The sequence below is a fragment of the Takifugu rubripes genome, chromosome 11, assembly GCF_901000725.2.
Source record: "Takifugu rubripes chromosome 11, fTakRub1.2, whole genome shotgun sequence".
Taxonomy (NCBI): Eukaryota; Metazoa; Chordata; class Actinopteri; order Tetraodontiformes; family Tetraodontidae; genus Takifugu; species Takifugu rubripes.
This window is the reverse complement of record NC_042295.1, coordinates 13,715,141-13,736,294: the sequence shown is the minus strand read 5'-3', so window position 1 is coordinate 13,736,294 and position 21,154 is coordinate 13,715,141. Positions and strand designations below refer to the sequence as shown.

General features: G+C 42.6%; 2 protein-coding genes and 1 long non-coding RNA gene across 5 annotated transcripts in view; 1 reads left to right on the top strand and 2 right to left on the bottom strand.

Moving 5' to 3' along the window:
* cadm2b (cell adhesion molecule 2b) overlaps window positions 1–4,834 on the bottom strand; it is a 62,157-nt gene extending 57,323 nt beyond the window's left edge. Inside the window, exon 1 of one of the 2 annotated variants that reach the window (XM_029844095.1) lies at window positions 4,411–4,834. In XM_029844095.1, coding sequence (XP_029699955.1) covers window positions 4,411–4,471 — 61 coding nt within the window. In that variant the 5' untranslated portion in view covers window positions 4,472–4,834. The remainder of the gene's footprint in view (window positions 1–4,410) is intronic. The other variant, XM_003968669.3, reaches the window with a different exon arrangement.
* Window positions 4,835–16,719: 11,885 nt separating this feature from the next.
* gbe1b (glucan (1,4-alpha-), branching enzyme 1b) overlaps window positions 16,720–21,154 on the top strand; it is a gene marked incomplete at its 5' end in the record, with an annotated part of 42,309 nt that continues 37,874 nt past the window's right edge. The window contains 2 exons of the mRNA XM_003968668.3: window positions 16,720–16,904; window positions 20,237–20,406. Coding sequence (XP_003968717.2) covers window positions 16,720–16,904; window positions 20,237–20,406 — 355 coding nt within the window. The remainder of the gene's footprint in view (window positions 16,905–20,236; window positions 20,407–21,154) is intronic.
* LOC115251435 (uncharacterized) lies at window positions 19,055–20,016 on the bottom strand. Of its 2 annotated transcripts, none has more exons than XR_003889996.1 (3): window positions 19,832–20,016; window positions 19,549–19,738; window positions 19,055–19,195 (listed from the first exon to the last, which is right to left on the bottom strand). It is a non-coding gene; the product is annotated as an uncharacterized lncRNA (long non-coding RNA). The 2 variants fall into 2 exon arrangements; XR_003889997.1 differs by having other exon boundaries at window positions 19,861–20,016.

Genomic DNA, 21,154 nt, shown 5'->3' with positions numbered 1-21,154 from the left:
AGGCTTTAGCTTTTTTTTAAGTATCCATTTATTTAGCCATAAAGCCTCAAACTTGAGCAGAATAATGAATAAATAAATACAAAGTAAAAGGACTCCTGCAAGCGAGCTATCAACTTCACAAACAAACATCCTTTATCTAAAACCCTGACATCGCCAAAACCCAACTGAACACAATCTAATATTAGAGAACTTTCAAGTATTAAGTTGATGGTGCATTGTATAGTGTTTATGTCTGAGGACTGGGAGAGGTTTGGCTTGGCACGAGCACCCAGGCTTTGGCTAGAGTCTTTAACGTAGAGATGGAAATGACAGCTGTGTCAGAGGCTGGCTGCCATTTCTGGACAAATATTAACTTTGTTCATCAAGACTGTGGCAAGAGGAGAAAAGGGAGACCCTTCCACGAGCTGGATGAGACTCAGAAGCTCATCTATAGTCAGGCGCATGGCCGGCCTGAGCAGAGATGAGGTCCGAGAAGAGCTGCTTAAAGGTCAACACTGCAAACAAGCATAGAATAAAGCATGGGCTTCATTTCACGAACAATAAAATGGAGGAAATACCTAAAGTTCTTTGGGAACAGATGCCAACCACCTTTCTGAAAGCGTCACGCGTCGGTTGTTTATTCTCCTCTTAGAATCTAGTTTTGTTTCATTTTGTTTGCAAATAACATCAAAGGTGGATCAATTCTACAGACTCCTTATGGACTTTTTTTTAATGTTATTGTAATCGGGCCTTGGTCTGGTGTGCCGTGATTACCTACATGTAATGCTTAAATAATTTAGGTGAATAAGATAAATAAACACAAGTAGGTCAGCAAATAACCTGAAAACAAAGAATAAAGTCAAAGAATAAAATGGAAAACTGAAAACTGAGCGATCAAAAAGAACCTTAGTTAATGTATGTATGTATGTATGTATGTATGTATGTATGTATGTATGTATGTATGTATGTATGTGTGTGTGTGTGTGTGTGTGTGTGTGTGTGTGTGTGTGTGTGTGTGTGTGTGCATTCTAAGTTAACCAGTAGCTTCAATGCTCGCACACATTACATCCACAGTCCATACCATGACTGACATGAAACCCAGCAACACTCCTTGTGTTGTAAATAGAATCTGCTGCCACTTGACAACATAACAAATGAAATACTCTGGTTCTTATTCCAGCAGGAAGCTGCTCCCATTGCCAAACACTGACTCCGATCATGCAGAAATACATGGACTTTCTATTTTATGCAGAATTCAACTGGTTAACATATTAGAACTAGAATTTTAACTTATTCTCAGCATCTTGGGACAAACCTCCAAAAGTTTTAACCCTTTGCTTAAGCAGAGGTCAAGAATAAGCCTTATTTTGACTATTGTTCTACTGGACTCTGGTCTTCATGCCTGAAGCTTAGCTGCTCACTGGGTGCATATGATTAAAAAAAAAGCATGGTAAAGGGAGACTGACAGCAGGCAGCATAGCTGAGGCAGTCAGCAGCTAATCTTTGAGTCCATTTCCCCATTTCTGGGCACATTTAACTGTAGCTTGAGGCTTATCCTTACAGATGCATATCAGTCAACAGAAAGCGAGCATGGCAGCGGAGGCTCTTTTGGAGCGCATTTGTCCCGTTTACTGGATTATGCAGTTGCAGCAGACTACGATATAGCACCACAGCCAGAACTTGACACCTGTGAGGTGTCATACAGGGATAAGCTAGCCCTCAGCGATGAAAAACAGCTTTCCTTAAAGGGAATGCACTTTCCTCAGTCATAACATTCAGGTTTGCCAGATTCTTAAAACCACCTCATTATTTCAGCTCATAGGTGATGGATCCTCTTTCATGTGGGTCCAGTATTTTTTCACTGATTAAATAACACGTATGAGTAAAAAAAAATCCACAGGAATCTGATTTTTGTAATAATAATGCCTTAGATAATTTAATGGCACTGTTTTTACCTGACAGGAAGATGACCCCAAACATGCTCTTTAGGAGACCGGACATGTGATGAGCTAATCACCTGTTTCAGGTGGATTCCTGCCCCCTAACTCTTTCCGTAATCACGGCCCCCCAGATTTTGCACTCGCTCAAACAAAATGTTAACCTGCATATCGTAGTTTCCAACTGTCTCTGCAGAAAGGCAATAATGAAAGGCTCCGCACTCAAGCAAACGTTGCCTTGGCCCAGGGGGAGCTGTTTGGACAGGTAACAAAACACTTGAGTAGACAGCACGTTAAACAAACGCAAGAAATCAATGGCCAACAAAGAAACACGCTGCTCATAAAAAGCGGATCCTCAAAAAAGGTGAGTCATGGATCTACACAGAGATCGAGTATAAGTGCAGCGTCGTTTCATTAGCTTAAGAAGACTTCCTGTCCTTGTATGTGACGCTGACACGTCTGTCAGGTGCATTAGCTGCGATCTGCTGCAATATCTGTCAGGCCTCCCAAAACAACGGCGAGAGTGGACAGACCATATAGCTTATACTGTGGCGTCCCATCAGAATACCAAAGGCTTCACACGCATGTCTCAGGCTACGGGCTCAGAGGCGTTTGTGAAAAATTAACCGTGCGCTTGTTCTTAAAGGGATGAGTCTGCAACCGAGGGGCCAGCAGGGCTGAAGTTTTGTCTCCAGCAGCTATACCAGCCTGTCATCACACACTTGATAAAAATGCACCTGATTATCTGCACAGGGCTATTGGGGGTGTGAATCCCTCTACTTGCTCTTAAAGTATTTGTCCAAAAATGATGTACACTCATTTTGTGAAATGTGACGCTGCTGCCTGGTGCAGAACAACATTAGTGTCACATTCTTTACCGCGTAAGTGTTGCAAAATTGCTTCTTTTTTTATGCATCTAATACTACCCAGAGCACCGTTTTCTGTATTAGAGACACTGGAGATAAGGGTTGGGGTGTTGTCACATTTACAAGAACTTTACATAGAAAATATGTGTAATGATATGTTAAAATGTGTATGATACATCCACAAGAACATTGGAATAAAATAACTCATGCTTCCTTTACAGTATTGGCTATAAATGCAATTAAAACCTGAGAGCATATTTCATATGACAAATAAAAGAGTATACTGAATATCATTATGTCTGTGTAGCCTGGAGGTTTTTCCATGAACCGCCGAGATACTTTTATATGGCTGTAATTCATGCATGGACTGTTAAAATGCCATTTAAATAATGAAAGAATGAATCCATGTCGCACTGTTCAAAGAATTCTATTAAAATAATAAAACCATAAAAACCATAATAGTCTGACATTCGGAGTTAACGTATTAGGCAAGACAAACTCTGTATCTCTATATATGGATATATATATATATATAAATAAAATTGCAATTCAATTGTAAATTAAACAACCTCTGCTGATTCCGAGAATCGGTTTAATCATTTAATAGTTTACACCAGGTCCATATATTTTTCATAAACAGCTTATTGTCCATGTCTTTAACGATCCCAGGGGACAAAACTCAACCCCTTCCTCTTTTTCTTTCTTTGATTTGGAGAGTTGCTGATACAGAAGCCTTGGAGAAGAACCCCCCCCCCCCCCCCCCAACACACACACACACACACACGCACGCACGCCTCTGCTGTCGGGGTTGCGTCTATCTGTACATTGGTGGGGCGGTGGCTGCGCAAGCATGTCCAAGAGCGGGACGGTCTATGGGGAGTTCGGGGAGTTGTGGCGAGGAGACGCCAGCGATGCGAGGTGAAAGAGCTCCTCTATGCCCGCAGCCCTCCGCGCATCCGATCGTTCAACTTTGGGAGACGACTGCGTGTGCGGTCGTTAAGGCGTACTTCTGGAGAACGGACCCACACGCACGGTGATGCCAGGGTCGCTCAGTGCGCAAACTGTCCGCGCTACTAAGAGAAGCTCAACACCAGCGCAGCCGCTGGCGCAGCTGCCCGGGACCCATCACACGTGAGAAGGCTCCCATAGTTGGGATGGAGAGTGATTTAAAACCCCCAGCGGCGCTTAATGTGACCCATCAATGACACAAAACGCTCTAACCACAAGTAACACGCACACCTGGATGTAACCTTTGCTGAGTCTCCGCTCCGGCAAAACACAATCGGAAGAACAAACAGGAGGAGGCTTCGGGGTATTCATCGGCAGTCTGATGTTTAACAGGCAAAGGCAACATTCAAGTTGATCTGACGCAAAAAAAAGAAGAAAAGAAAAAAAAAAACTTGTGCAGCCGCATTCTGTACAATTCAACTTCACGCATTCCAGCACAGCCGGCAGGATAGAGCCGATCCGTGGCCAAAACTGCAGCGCAGGCAAACACGATTCTAAGAGGAATCCCACCTCTCTTTTTCTGTAACCCAACACTTGAACACGCGTGTGACGTGCCTCCATATCATCTTTAACTTACGACAGCCACCACGCCCGTCTGGACAGACACATCCGGTGCTCACCTTTAATGACATCTGCACAGAGGCCGGAGAGGATGAAGATCAGGTACTGCTTGGGAGTCATGTTCTCTCTTCTCCGTCGACACTCCACTCCACTCGCGTCTCTGTCAGGCTGCTTCGCTCCTTCGCCCCTCGTCGCGCTGCACTTATCCAGGTAACGGCGCAGTTTGTGAGAGAGCGGAGTTGCACGGATGGAGTCTACCCCTCCAGCGAAGTCTTGTGTGTCTCTCGCAGATCCGACGGCGGCGCCCGGCGCTGTGGAGCAGGACGGCAGCGATGCTCGTCAGCAAAGTGCAGCTCCTGCCTCCCTTTATTGCCTTTCTCTTTGACTCGCTGCAGAGAGCAAGAGTCCCGCCCACGCTTTTTGACTAATGAAGACAATTCAATGGATCACATAGTGTACGCGGACTGCGTCTCTGACAAACTGTCACAGTTGCTTAAATCAACAGCAAAAGCCACTTGCTTACCACATTTAGCCCGCAGGAATGTAAGATCTGGGTGGGAGGGGGGGGGGGGGGTAAAGCTTGTAAAAGGAAAGCTGCCAAGGTCACATGGGGCATGTGACCCACCGCAGATGTTCCCACTCTCCAGTGGTGACCATGACAATGTTACTGTTCCTCAGAAAGGTGGGGAGAGGAAAACTTACATGATTTCATGTATTACTGACAATACGTGGAAAACCATATAATGCATCCTTCATGGTATCTTAGGGGGGGAAGGGGAGCATGTAGAACATAAACAGAGAGGGGCAGCTGCTGTTCTCGGAGGCTGTGACCCTCACGTCTGGGCGTGAGTCACACACCCTTGCACAGGTGCAGCTTGGGTTAATGGGCTCCCAGACATCCCTCTTCCTTCAAAGTGGTGCAAAGAAATGAGCGTGACCATCCCTAAAGACAGAGGTGAGCGAAGGAGGAGGAGGCAGCAGCTCCAGCCGGGGATCGTTTTCTAAGCCCATTGCCAGGATTTTACACATGGTTTAACATGCTGCCAGTCGAATTTGGTTCAATTTTGCACAGCGGCCCTCTTTGCCACTCCCACTTCGGATCAAATTGCTGACCTGTGCGCACCGAACTGCCAAAAGCTGCCCTCTTTTTTCCCCCCTTTTCCTCCTTTAGCAGCCTTCTCCCTCACCGGGAGCAAAACAAAGTTCTGCATCATTGATGCATCATTGCCAAAGCAAGAGTTTATTTACTGTATTTGTCTACGCGGGTTCTGCAGCTGATTCAGATTGTCGTGTTCATCGTGATTAAGTCTTGGAACTGTCGCACGTCTGAATTTCCAGTGTGACCATTGTTGTATTCCTGAAGAGAGAGCCTTGAAGGACTGAGTGCTCTTGTGTGACATACATTCTAGATTCAGCTCTCTTACCATTCGGAGCACAATGATACAAAGCCAATTACCCAGAGGATGGTGGTAAGGAATCAATCCCTCGTGTCCTGAAGGTCAATTCTCTGTCAATTCATTAGATCTTTGAGTGGAGAATTCTGCACATGCGCCTATTAAACTGCAATAATTCATCGATCAGGTGGGTGCGGCAGGCAAACACAGGCTGCTGATTGTAAACCAGGAGAATGTTTCGCTCCTGGGCAGAATGCTATACACCCCTCAATACTTTGTATCGTTTAACATCCCCCCACCCCCGGACTCCAACTGATTTTCCATTTTGCTAATTAAATCTGAACATATAAGGAGAAATAAATCAATTCTAAACAAAAGCAGAGGGCAAAGGTGTGTGCTCTACTGAGTTGCATTTATAGGCAAAAATGGGCTTTTTGATAGCATTTAATTTTCCTCAACAATTGAAAATGTTCAGACGGACACACTACATGCACGATCCATTTGGGCAGAGCCTGAATGGCGGTAGTCACGAGTGCTGAAAGCCCCCATGTAAATGGTCCTCGCACAGAATCATCATCTCAGCTTTCTCACCTTTTACATTTCAGCAAAAAACCCAGCAGGATGCAAAAGAAAGACCTTTAAAGGGAGACACAAAGAAGCAGTTTTGTCTAAGAACAGGGGGGAAATCATACAATTTGGCTTCTGGTTTACAAAACTAAGTTTGTGATTTAAAAAGTGACTAATGGTATTTCCCTACAGGGAAACTTGACAAATTGGATCCATATTCACCCAGGAATGACAAAAACATTTCTGGAGATGATTTCATCCCTTTTCTAGTGTGTAATGTGCTGTCCCCTGCCTGATATTCAAAGCTAACATACAACAAACGTTATGGTACCAACACATAGTGATTATTGTTAAGGATGATACACTTCTGCACATGTTTATGGATAAAACTCATTTGATTAGGTCTCCCACTTCCATTTAACGTTACAACCACAGTAGCAACAGGTCACCAATATAAATGGAACTCCTCTGCACGTGGCAAGTCTGTTTTTGTGGCTCGATCTCACTGTTTCTCGCCTCTTTCAGTCACAAGTCTGTGCAAATGTGGCAATGATGTTGCAAGATAAGGAAAAAAAATTAAACAATATGTAACCAGCCTCAGCCCTCACCGCAATGATAATAACTGGGAGATACAGATATGTTCTTCAGTATATAAATTATTTTGTGGGCCAGTGGGTCAAAAGTCTAGATTCGCTACAGGAGAAAAGGGTATCAGCAATGTGCATTAAGTGGAGAGTAAAGGATTCACACAACCAAGGTTAAGTTTGCTTATATTGTATTGCTTAAATGGGAAAAGACTGAAATGCCAATACAGTGAATAAAGTGATAAAGTGAATAAGGAAATAAATAAATCCTCAGATGGTTCCCCAAATCACAGTCTCTCTTGGGTGGCTCGCCACGACCACTGAATCTCCCCTCTACCTCTACAGAACAGGAGAAATCCCAGTAGATGAAATCTTCTTGCAGGCCTTGAACTCAGGACTCATTCAGAAGAACAGAAACACACATATATATCCATAGACATCACAACCTTGGCTTCCAATTTTCCTTACAACTATCCTTACCATACGTGCCCTTTTTAACAGACTTTAATAAACAAACCTGTGTGGATTGATTTTACCTACTTATTAACATATTTAAGATTTTAAATCAAAAATATTGCCTATCCCTTCTCCGTAGGATCATTTTAATTGAGCTCCTATTTATTTATTTTTTGCAATAAAATATGAATTTATTTATTGTAACAACTGAGCTATCATTTAAGGTTTAGTAACCTGGGTTACAAATACATTCTTTATCCAATGGATTTTTTACCTTCATCCCTGGACAGTCACATTTCCTGAAAAGGTGCACCATTGTCCCAGGAGGAGAAAAATAAAAGTACAGTGTTTGATTCTTTCATCTTTAATGCAGCGGGGGACTCTAACTCACTCCAGCACACTCCACCTCTGGAAGCCCACGTTGTTTTTCAGCACATGATGGTTTTAAAGGCAGGACTTTAGCATGAGAGTCGATACAGCCGGCCACAGCAGAGGTTCTGGTCCTTGGATAGCTGCCTCATAAACAGAACGCAAAGATCTCATCAGCACTCCTACCCGCTCATTTGCCTCTCTTTGCATAACTACATACATCCTGGTCATGTTTCCTTTCTCAGGACCATCTGTTCCCTGCTGCCAATCTTCTGAGTCTGCCAGCCTCCGCCTGTAAACACACACACACACACACACACACACACACACACACACACACACACACACACACACACACACACACACACTCTTTCCCTGCTGAGTCGATCTTAGCACTGATGTTATGTTCTCACCTTCTTCCTTCTCGGCATCTGACATGCTTTTATCTTTTACACACTCAGGCAGACCCATGTGCACACACACACAGTATATCTATGTAAATAAGCAGCAACTGTCCTTCACACTTGTGTTTTGATCCAAAAGAATATTGTATTTATTTACAGCAATATTGTCATTTTAATTCTTTACTACACTGACTTTATGTACTGATGTTACATAACATGTAGACTTTATAATCAAAGCCCCTAACTTTGATTTTTTTGGAAGATTAAAGGTCAAATTCCCACAGGAATCTGCAACATCGCCAAAATAATGAGCTCTTCTTGGGCCCATTATCAACATTTACTGCAAATTTCATCAAGCCCTGTTTTAGATTTTTTGAGTTATTTTGCTGACAGACAGACAGACAGACAGACAGACAGACAGACAGACAGACAGACAGACAGACAGACAGACAGACAGACAGACAGACGCCGGCTGTCCCCTAACCTTGGCAGAGGTAATAACATCTAGACCACATGGAACATTGTGAATGAGGATGATTGCAAATATTGGCACAGAGATTACAAACATATCAGCCTCACATGAGCATCAGCTCCACATTATCACCAAGAAAAAAATATATATATAAAAAATACTTTCATAAGTTTTGTTAAGGAGGGAAAAAAAGTGCAATTCCATCCGTACATTATGCATAAGTGCTGCATAATTAATAAGTAAATAAACTTTTGATCAAGGCAACATGATCACTGAGGTACAGTAGATGCAATTGCGTACTTTAACTAGCTTCAAAGTAAAACAAACCAATATGAATAAATGATGGTACATAATGAAACAAGTATTCAGGCTACGTTCTATAATGATGTTTCTGGTCAACAGAACTGTCGTACTGCCACTTTAGTCTGTGGTGCATAGAAGCTTTGATTGGGGTTCTTTGGATTTTCACTCTATCTATCTATCTATCTATCTATCTATCTATCTATCTATCTATCTATCTATCTATCTATCTATCTATCTATCTATCTATCTATCTATCTATCTATCTATCCATCCATCCATCCATCCATCCATCCATCCATCCATCCATCCATCCATCCATCCATCCATCCATCCATCTATCTATCTATCTATCTATCTATCTATCTATCTATCTATCTATCTATCTATCTATCTATCTATCTATCTATCTATCTATCTACCTCCCGTGTCTGTATGCCGGTGGTATTTCTCATTTACCTGATAAATATTCCAAAACTGATTCCATAAAACTTTGATTTCAACCGCTTCATTTGAAACATTTCATGCTGGTAGACTTTGATTGATTTCTCCAAATGAAATGTCAACACGTCACGGATCAAACCAATTTCCTGACATTACCCGAGCTGCCTGGAAAATTGGGGAGGGATTCACCTGATGAAAAGAGCGTGGTTTGTGTGCGTGCTCAGCGGCGAGTTGTTCCTGGGAGCTCTTTATTTATTTGCCGGACAGAAAAAGCAACACACTGATGTCGTAACAGCTTGCGTTGCATTTCATTTTGCCCAGAAATTCGTCAATTATCCCGACTCGCCGGCTGTGCGTGCGTGGCTCGAGTCACGGTGTTGACTTTTAGGAACCAAAACCTGTTGTTTTCTGTGAGATACAGCAACGAGCTATTTCCAACTGTGCTTAAGATTTCAGATGCAGCCTTTGGAAATGGAATTCACTCGATAGCACCTCTCATCCCATTTGAAATGATGAATACTTCCAGTGCTGCAAACTATAATAAACCTAATAGTCTCATGCAGCACTGTGGTGGTGGTGGGGAGGGGTTACAGCAGCTAAATCTGCTTCTCTTCCTCCCAATCAATTAGATCTGTGAAATCCATTTCTCTTTGCATGTTTGCTCCTGTTTGCAATAATTACAACGTGCGCCCGACACAGGCATGATAAACACCCCCTGATTTAGAAGTGTTTGTTCAGATCGGAGAGACCTGCTGCTTGTCTTGCTGTTTATAAAGCGTGGAAATCTACAGGGATTACACAGACTCATCGCCATCTGTGGCATTACTCCAAAACATGCCTGCACAGAGAAGAACCCTACTGGGGCGCAAAGAAGTTGATGTGAAGTCAGACCAGTTTAATGAGCCGCTGTTAGTCGACACACATTTACTCCCTGCATATTATTACTAACAGGTAGGTAGGTGAGCGATTATAATAATTTGAGTGAGATAATTGGCACTGGCTGTGTCTTGTTGAATTAAACAACTGCTACATACTACGGTCTTGTTGGTGCACACGCTGTTTTAAGATAATCAATAAAAAACAGCATTTGTATAGAATGTGGTGGTTTCTGCTGATTCAGCTTTATTTTGGTGTCGTGGAAGGCTCTGTCGACAACAGCTCTATATCCATGTTGTCCCTTCAATCAAAATCAGATCGGTTTAATCAGCAAGACCTGTAGATGCCGCACACATACACACAACAAAACAGATTTGTGGGTTTTTTTAAAGCATCAAACAGAGATCAGCTTGTAGTGATTTGTAAGATGGGTTTGATCTGGATGAGCTCGTGCTGGAGTTCAAATCCAGATGGTGGGTTGTCCACAGTCACCACCCCAGAGGGAACAGGTCTCTACATAGCAACTCATTTACACAGCACAAGGTGTTGACACACGACGCCTCCGTGATATGTGCGGGGACGGCACCTTGGTTTCTGCCTGTTATCTGTATGTTGTCCAGCTCAGGATCAATAGCGAGCCAGTGGGCCACTTACCAACATGCTTGGTACGTTTCATGGTCCCACAGGGTTCTATGTCAGGTCCTCATCAGTGATAAAGGAGGCAGGGATTATTAGACTCTACTGACTCATTTCTGGGTGATGAGTGCAGCAGCAAACAATAGCAACACTGTTCCACCCAAGCAATTATACTGGCGGGAGAGAAAGGTCCAGGGGGGAAGGTGATTGTCCTCATGACAAACTTGAGAATGGGTGCTGAAGAACAACTATGTCATCGGAAGGAAACAATCGGTCTCCATCTGGAGGAATAATGAAGCTCAGAAATTGAGATTAGAGATATGAAATGTAGACTTTTTGGATTGAGATGGTGGTTCGTCGGGAGATGCTGACACACCTCACTAACTTTACACAATCAATGGATTGAAATGAGGCTTTAAAAAGCACGCTGACTTAATTTATTCCCTCCTTGTGTCCCAGAGCCATAATTACCATAACAGGTTGAGTGCAATGAGCCAGAGTATTAGCTTCCTCTGTTTGAGAGGAGGAGCTTCCACTTTGAATTACTGTGCTGGAGCCCAGCCCAAGTTGATTTGATCCCAGATCTTCAGAACCCTAACAAATCCTTTGTAAACTGTGATGTAATAAAATGTTATATCCACAGACGGAAAGAGCCGTCCTCATCGTAACAAGAGCATCATCCCTGGAGACGGTATGATGAAGTGCTCTATCTGGCTGCAACAGATGCATTGATTTCCAGGTCCTGGTGTGAGCCCTCTAGAGAAAGTCTGTCAGGACCCAGTTGTAGGGTTTCATCCATGGAAGGAGGGATTGTTGGAAGATGAGGTAAAATTTTGCTGCCCCAAGTTTGCCTGAAAAAGTAAATATAAGGACATTTATGTTTCACACCAATGTAAAGGTTTTTTTATATAAGGTTTTCAGCATCAATTGATTTTGGTCAGGAAGGTTTTTCTGTTGTTTTGCAGACTCATTTTCACTTTCTAAAAGGTAAAGGACCCATTTAAGAACCTCAGCTGTACCACGTTATTCAGTAACTGCCTTTAATGTTACATTTAAGCCGTGCTTGTAAATGTCAGGTGAAGTAAAAATGGGAATATTAAGGCTGCAATTTAATGGAAGTAATATTTTCCAAGTTGAGAACAGCCACCCCACACTGAGCAGGTTAAACTGTGGACATACTCTGTAAATTATGGGCACTCTAAAGTCAATTGAGTTTTGATCTTGAAGGCATTGGTGCATTCACTTACGCTAATGGAGAACATTATGTGCCTTTTGAGTTAATTACTCTAATGCACATGTTCACTGGTTCAAACCGATCACTGTTTTGGGGATTAAAAAGTCAAAGTCAAAAAAGAAGTTAAATGTGCAGCCTAATGCAGAAATGCTACATTCTGCACAGACAGCCATAAATTAATAACAGCCGATTCAATTCAGTTCAATTCATCTTTAATAGTACAGCATCTGTTACAATCCAAATTGTGCTTGACAGAGACGCAGGGTCAAAATCTGCCTTTTGAACAGGAAGAAACCTCGAGCAGGACCAGGCTGCGTAGGATCAAATGATCCGTTTCAGATTTTGCAACATTTTGCTGAGAACAACCACCACTTGTTTACTGTCGTCACTATTCAATGTCTCAGAAACAGAAGAAGAACCAAGCGGGGGTTTAGTTGACTTTAGCATAGTCGGTTAATTCATTGTTGAGGTTTGTGCAGCTCTGAAGTTTTGAATGTAAATGTGATAAGATTCTACGCTTTTTGAATCGGTGTCTTCTACATATCAATGACTTAGATTTAAGGGCAAAAGGAAAAGGGAATTTCTTGTTTTTTGGGGAGCGTTCTACTAAAATTCATGTACACTTTTTACAGCTGAGAACTCGACTGGCCTTGACGGCTTCCGCTCTCCTCCAATCTGATTATGGATTCACCAGTTGAAATATGCATGAACATGGAAAGCCATCAGGATATGACTTGTCCAATATCCAGTTAATGTATACGGAATGCCCTGAGTTCACCCTACTTAACACAAATGTCACAGCAGCTTGGCTCTGTGGTTTAAATTATACTCCATGCTCTCTGGCTGCAGCGAGCCGGTTGACCCCTTCCTACTCCTTTGGCGCCATCCCTTGAGCTGGGCGCTATTTGATTTAAAGGGTTTCGTATGTTGTATCATGGGCGACCCCCTGTGACCCTGATTAGGAGTAAGTGGCGGTTAACCGATGCAGAGATTGATCTATGTTATATCAGAGGGGAGGATGTTATTCACTTCTTGTCGGGGGGGCTAACGAGACTGAAATTCACCCATTGGATTTCCTGAGAATTTCCGAACGAGATGATTCAGGCTCTCTTTACCTCCTACTGCCCTGGAGCCACGTCTGCGCCTGTGACAACCACCGTCAGGATCCACTTTAACATTTTCCCAGTGTTCTGGGTCCATATCTGGGATATTTCCGCGATCGATTCAGAAAGACTGAATCTTTGCATACGTCGACGGTAACAGAGCCCGATTATGTGGAAATCTGAGCCCCTCCGAGAGATTCATACCTGCTGTGCACGTCCCTTGTGTGCTTCCTTTCACTCAGACATCGACGGCTACCATCCTCTATAATGTCTCTCAGTAAAAGATCTCTTTGCTCACATCAGTCTCTGGACCTTTTTGAGATCCCAGCTCCTCCATCCTTGAAATTGAAGGCTGGAGTGAATCTTATCACCTCTCATTAACTTCATTTATCACTCTCTCTGCCTCCTTTTATTGCTCACTGTTAACCTTCTCATTTGGAAGGTTTCATGGCGGACTGATATCTTTAGATGCTCCCATTATTCAGCAGACCCCTGACATTTGATCCCTGACAGAACAGCTTCTCTAACACTGTTCTCCTGTTTTAAAGATTTTATTTTTAACCATTATTATTCCACCACAGTCTCATCGAAATCACCCATTTACATCAGAATAATAAATGGGTTTTTTTGCATTGAAATTATTTAATATATAAAACTGCATGAGCCTAATTGTCTGATAAAGACATAAAGAATACAGATCCGCTGATTCAAACCCAGCAGCAATCTGAGATACAGAAAAACATGTATGCTAATTATGTTGTTGGATGGATGCAGTTCCAATTTCATTACATTGCATTATGCTTTTGTCTTTTTTGATTGGTTTAGTTTGCATTGATGAAAATGAATTTGCGTCCAGTCACAGCAGCGCTGATTCTATTTGTGACAGATGGAGTTTGAAAGTGTCTGTTGTTTTAACAACCTGCTCCTCCGAAATTGTCTTTCCTTCGCCAACCACTACAAAGCTGCGTCCACGCACTCACGTAAACAAATAAATTGCGTTTTCCGTTGAAAGTTTGAGGGAAAATACCCCAAATTATGGTCGATTATAACTTACAGCGCTGCAGGAGCATTTTGGAAAATTGTTTATCCCTCATTTATTTTGCCTATAAAAAAAAAATTCTGGGGTTCTTATTTCCAACTCAAAGTGTCAGCTTCTTATTTTTTGAAGATGGTTTTGAAAAACAATTTTCTTCACTTATATGTAAATTGCACAATTGTCTGTGAATATAACAAAGAGCGATGGAAAATCTTTCACAGATATGAAAACCGTGGCCTCGTCACACTCTGAACACTGGCAACGTCTGTTTTCTTTCCCTTTAATTATGTTTATTTAATTTCCCAGTGACCACATCCTGTGCCACATTAATCATGTGGCAGAGATGCTGCTGCTAAGATGTTATTGCAGCGGTTTCATGAGATTCTACTCACTTGTGCACTTTGTATCAGCCTCTGGTGAAGGGATTTCTTTAAATGAATTTCCTACTGTCTACATTTGGTTGTTTGACTGAAAAGGTTGGGTTTCACATGATTTTTAACAGCTGATTTACTGTTTAGCTTTGTCAGTTTGTGTTTAAAACAGGATTCTGCAGCCATCCTGCTGAATAGCACAGCCTCAATCTTCCTCATTCACCTTATCTCGATGACTCTAAATGAATAAATTATGGCAACCCTGGGCTGGAGTCTTGGGTTTGAGATTTGTTGGGCTGAAATGTGGGTGAATGTGAGGAAAGTTCAGAAAGCTGGAACAAAATCAGGCTTAAATTAATCACAACATGAATTTGAACCACATGGTCATGCTAGAGACTTTATCAATGCTATCAAAGAAAAGCCCTGAATAACCCAAAATTTATAAATAACCCAAATTAAACCTTATTCCTGTTGTATTTCTTCTGCACTATTCCTAAGTGTTGACTCTTAGTCTTAAAATGAACCAAAAAAATGAATATTGAAAAGTAATTACCTCGATGAACTGTGAGAAATTCTCTTGGAGCCACCAGCTGTTGCCGAAATGCCACATTTACCTGTGAGGAGTCTCTTAAAAAAATTGCGCGGGGATATTTACCTGCCCTATTTACCTACCTACATCCTCGCTCAAGCCAAACTGGAGGGTTTTCAAGCACGTTTGACCGGTTTGCCACCTAATCTTAATCAAATTCAAGAGAAGACACTTCAGAACCTTAATTACCCTCAAAGCCTGAAGCGGTATGAAGGCTGTCAAGTGAAGCCCTCTTTATGTACACATACTGTACATCTCAATCTGCCAGTGTTAGTTGCACAGACTGTCAATCTAGTTGTGTATTAGTTAGAATAAATCAAACAAATGGCCTTGCACAACCAAAATAATCCAGACTTTCAAGATTCGTGCCAGCTGGTTTGAAATTGGGGCCTGAATAATGTAGCACGTGTTGCTTTCAGGCGCCGCGTCTTTAAAACCACCCCATAAATGTTTGCTCCTCCACGATGAATCACAGAGACACCTTTTATTGGGATAACCTTCTGTGGTGGACAATAACACACTTGTTTCATCTCTTACCAGCAGATGGCTGTTTAAACTGACACCCCCTTGTGACCTTTAGATGGAAGAGTTTTATGTCATGACAAGGACAAAACCTGTAGCAGGAGAACGTCTCCAGCCAACATGCATATTTAATATGGGTCTTTTCTGGGAGGAATTTCATCTCCTTTATCTTCCATGTTGTCTGTAAATCTGTAAAATAAACTATGTGCAAAATGCAGATTTTAAAATGTGTATTTTGAGTAAAAGATGAAGGCCTTTTGAACATTCTGGAATAGTGGATCTGATATTAATAGATTTGTGCCGCCTGGTTCAGCTTCCAACCCTGCAGTTATATGACAACAGTCCTTGACACCAAATACACATTATCCAACTTAAACTTTGCTCCGATCAATAAGATATTGCTACATGGCATCAGTCTGTGTTGTGGAAAGACATGGGTACTATTACGGTGTGTCGTGCTAAAATATGATCTTGTCTCAACAGACAATACAGCATTTTCACTACCTGCACCAATAGTTGACAGAAAGAAGAAACTATTTTTAGAACCTTAATTGGGTTGAGATTCAGAAAACGATTCAAATGTTACAGTTCGCCCCCTTTAGAGTCAGCTGTTAAAAATTCATCAATTATCTGCCAGCTGGTTGCGATTTGTTTTATCATCATCATCATCATTAGTATGTTCCCCCCACCCGCCATCTTTATCTGAGGAAATGAGCTGGAACGGCGCAAAGAGTTTGACCCATGCACGGAAATGCTTGATTTGATCCGATCACATCTCGTCTCTGAAATTGCGCGCTTTTAATTTTAGTGCAATTTTATTTCTCAATAGTCAACCGCTCTCTTGCACGTCCGCTTAAATGAGTCACGGCCAAGATCCTCCTTTGTCATCTTAAAGACACACTCCCTCAGAGTGCCTTTTTAAATACAAGCAATTCGTTCGTAAAACTGCACGTTGCAATGGGACGGACTTGGGACAAAGCCGTTCCTCTATTTGTTGTCTGTAATCATTAAAAAGCGCGCACACGCAGCGTCTGGTCTCTTGCTCCTGACGCGAACGGCGCCGCAGTCTGCGCTCGATTGGTCTGGTCTGGAGCAGCCATGGCAGCCTCCGAGGATAATGTTACAATTCCAGAGTTCAGCTGTCTGCTCCAAATGGATCCCTCTTTAAAAACATACGAGAAGGACTTCAAGAGGAGGTAAAATGTGACTTAATCTCAAGTTATACGCGCAGCATGGCGCGCAAATCCACCCCCAGTGAAGGAGATGTCGAGGCAGTCTTTACGCTCTGCTTGGTGCTTTGAAATAATAAGACAGAACAGATTTAAGGCAAGTTTGGATCGATCTGGCTTTGGCGTTTAGAACGAGGAGCGCATCCATCGCTTTGCACTGTCTTAAGTGATCAGTCCGCTGGATGAGAGCTCTTCAGATAATGTTTAGCTGCGGCCAAATTGATGAGCTTTTTCCAGGAAGTCAAAGATGGGCAGGAAGTAAAGTTGAAAGCTTGCGATTTTTGACAGGTGAAGATCTTCACCTGTCAAACAAGTGTGTGCTTCTGCAGCCTGGCATCGCTGCCTTATAAATGCATAAACTATTGCCAGATTATCTGGATTATCGACATGACGAGTTCAATCGCACATGCTATTGCTACAGTAGCTCCAATTCTTAAACATAAATCGACCCGCAGGTTCTATCTTTATCCTCCTTTCTGACTTTGGCCTCCATAGAACTCATCAGTGAGGTCTGACCTGACATTGTGCACGATGCAGGACTGACGCGCGTGCGAGCTACAGTGTGATCAGCCTTTACTAAGCTGTTACATCCAACACATGTGCCAACAACTTTTTCTGATGTTGTCCAACTATTGGAAGCTGCTTCGTCTACAGTGTTGTGGAAATCAATGAAACTTGTTGAAAAGACATCGAGTTCTTCATCCTGCTTCATCCACATGTTGGCCTTGTATCTACACTGCATTGACAGCCTCACGCTTCTTTCTCCAATAATAATAATAATAATAATAAAAAAATCACTTTTCCAATCATGCCATTTCGGTATTATACCTGCTGTAGGGGAAGTGGCGTGCAGTTGTATCTCTTTCTGTGATGGATTTTTTAATTTATCTATTTATCCCTGATGTTGCAGGCTGTTAAGCCAAAATGTGCCTCTCAGACACCAGAGGATGAAGGTTAACTGCGTACTGGCTTCACACAAATTTACATTTAGCATTGCGGCTTGTGGTTAACACATAATAAGCGCCTGTCGTTCTAAGGCCCAGCGTTTCAACGCTATCATCAAGAACACTTTGGGGCTGTTCTGTCATCCAGTGCAAAGTATTCAGAAAGCTTATCTGAAAGACCTATGACCACGCTGGCTGGTGCCCTAGATTTCACCACCGCGCCTCCCGTGTGCACACATTTCAAATTTGTCTAAGTTGACCGTGCAGTTGACGCACTTCTTATCCTGACGGGTCACTCTGTAGGTGCAGGTTGCTCCGCTTTTGCTTGTCACACAGACTCTGATTTGCTGCTGTTGATGTTGCAGTGCTGACACGCTTCCGAATTTACCCTCCCTCTTGCACTGCTCAGATTTTGAAACGTTTATTCCCAAAATGCTTTCTCCTTAAAAGGAGTGGAACATTGAGCGTGTGTTGCAGAAGAAAGAAATCAAAGCTTTGAATATGACAACGTGACCCCTTAAAATGCTCAACAATATCTAATAAAGCTATACGATTAATGACCAAATGAAAGCTTTGCATGTGAGTGAGTCACTTAGTCGCCTGTTACTTCATAATTCAAAGAGCTACTGCGGTCGTAGTTTAATGGAAGTATTTATTTTAGAAAAGGCCAGAAAGATTCAGCGCTCATCAATCAACCCCTCCCCAAATGTTGAGACCCATCTTGGGCATCATTAATCCATTATTTGAATGTGACCTTGCTGTTGGCTCTTGTAGGAGCCCTTCAAAAGGGCCGTGACCATGAAGAGAAAAGCCTTTTCCTGCCCGTCTGTGTTCCCTTAGACTGTCTGGACACCGTGTGCTTCAACTGTCACTGTCACTCACACACAAAGCAGCAGACCTGATCACAAGCTCTAAATTTAGAGGCCTGGTTGTCTGACAGCGAGTGGCAACATTGTTCCAGAGTCCATTTCAGACGGGAGACAGGGCTAATTGTTGCTCTTCTCGTGTTGTGTCGATCAATCGATGGCCATTGTCGATGAATCGTTGCCGTCTCTGATTCATGTTTAAGCCTCTGAGGTGACACAACAGGCGCTGAAAGTTGTAAAATAGGATGTGAAACATTCCAGACAGGCAGCACAGTGGCCGTTGGGAAATGGGTGATAGCAGTTGTACAATCTATAGCTTGATAGTGTGGACCAGGGTCCTGCCCGAAGGATGGCTGTAAGTGAGTCGTAAGCTCACGTCCAGAACCTCTAGCTGCTCCTTTACTGATGACGATGGAACAGATTAAAGTAGTTGCTGCATTTTTGGCCACTGGAAACAGATGACAAATTAACAATAAGAATGAAGAAGTACTTTGCAATTTTTTTTTTAAAATTTAATTTAAATATTTGCAGGGAAAAATGTAAAAGGTATCGAATAATTTAAGAACCATGTTTATTCTTAGGTTTCTTTTGAAAAAGGTTCTGTTTAAAAGTTTTATGGCTTCGTGCCTATGTGTTAGATGAGAGCAAAACCAGGACTGGAGGAACTGTTTGGTAGCTACCAATACTTTATTAAGTACATTCATGGTGCATACATTTTGATCCTGACATGGTTGTATTATGGTGTATATGGATTGTACTGTATATGTATCAGAATCTCACAGTACTATCTTGATACAGTACCTGCTCAGCCTTCTGGAACGGTCCTTGCAATTGCAGTGGAGCAGCTCTGGCTGTACCTTACAGCGCTGCATTTGGTCTGGATCCACCGGGCTTGACATGGAGAGCAGCAGCTGAGAAATGGCACCCTGACTCCAGCTCATCATGACTAGCCCCGGGGCTTTCACGCACCAGCCTGAGTTTGGCTCCAGGGCTGTGGCGGAAAGTGCACTTAACTCAGCTAGCTGAAAGATGCTTTCTGGACCGGTGGGGGGGGCTCATATGGGCACCAGCTGGCCACAGTTACTTAAGAGAGATAAACTGCGAAATAGTTACTCTATCTTTCCACGATCGAACGAAGCAGAGAGAGGTTTAACTGTCAGGCAGCGCTCGCGGTGGCACTTGCTCGTGGCGGTTTTGCATGCTGTAGCGCCGTAGGACGTCAGAAATGAGAATAGTGTAGAATCATGTGACTGGATGTGCTGCAAGACAGAAAATGTGGGCAGAAATTTACTCTTTACACCCCCCTCTCCATTCAATAAAAAGCACTCATGATCACATCGGGTCCCACATCATTTAGGGATCTTGGGCCTTGGTTCTAAAATAAATAACAACCAATGCAGATTTAGAACATTATGACATCTAAGTTGGGTTTTCCTGTTACTTTATTCATTGTTTCTCTATGATTGTGTGTTTTTGGTGCGGTGCGAAGGTATGAGCTGCTACAGAAGCACCTTTCCCAGCTGGAAGAGGCAGAGGGAGGCTTCGACCAGTTCACGCGCAGCTACAGGTCCTTCGGGGTGCAGCGTCTGCCTGACAACAGCCTGTTTTTTAAGGAGTGGGCTCCAGCTGCAGAGGCTCTCTTCCTCACCGGTGATTTCAGTAAGTGGCATCTTCAGGTGTGACTGAAACCTCTACTGTCCTGGTTAGTCCTGTCCCCCTTTCTCTTTCTGTTCTGAAAATTGAACCCAAAAATAGTCATTGAGCTGTGAGTCATGTTTCCAAGCTACAACTGTGTAGACAGGTTTAATGGCGCTGTTGCTCTGTGCGCGTGTCATATATCAGTGTGATGACACGGCTGGCGGAAGAATCTGTGCGAGGCAGCGGGGGGGCCGAGGATCTGTGCCGTGCCAAGTAAAGCACCCCTCTCGCGGCACATGCGTACAACATCATATGTACTGTATGTTGTGGTATCGCATCATTTTGAGCTTCTATGAGACATGGAGACATTGAAAATATTGATTACGGTACCTTGGATTTAAGCTTGTTTACTGGAGAGTGATCTTTAGACTGGGGGAGAGTCAATATTTTAGTAGTTGGTTATTTCATCATCGCCCGCAACCGCCGTCCTTTCACTGAAATCTCGATTCCCTCCAGACACAACTTTGAAAGTAATTTCAGCTTAATATCCTGTTCGATGTTTATTTTTAGTTGCTGCGGACTGTAAAAATGTTTATTTTTGACAGGATTAACGTGATTAAATGAGGGTTGGATTCTCTCAAAGAGATGTAAGACAGAGCTTCTTCTTTTATTTAATAAGCTTTGAAGCAAATAAACAGCCTATCATTATTCTTACTATTATTAATATTATTATTATTGAACAGGATTTCCTAGTGACACAAACAATTTG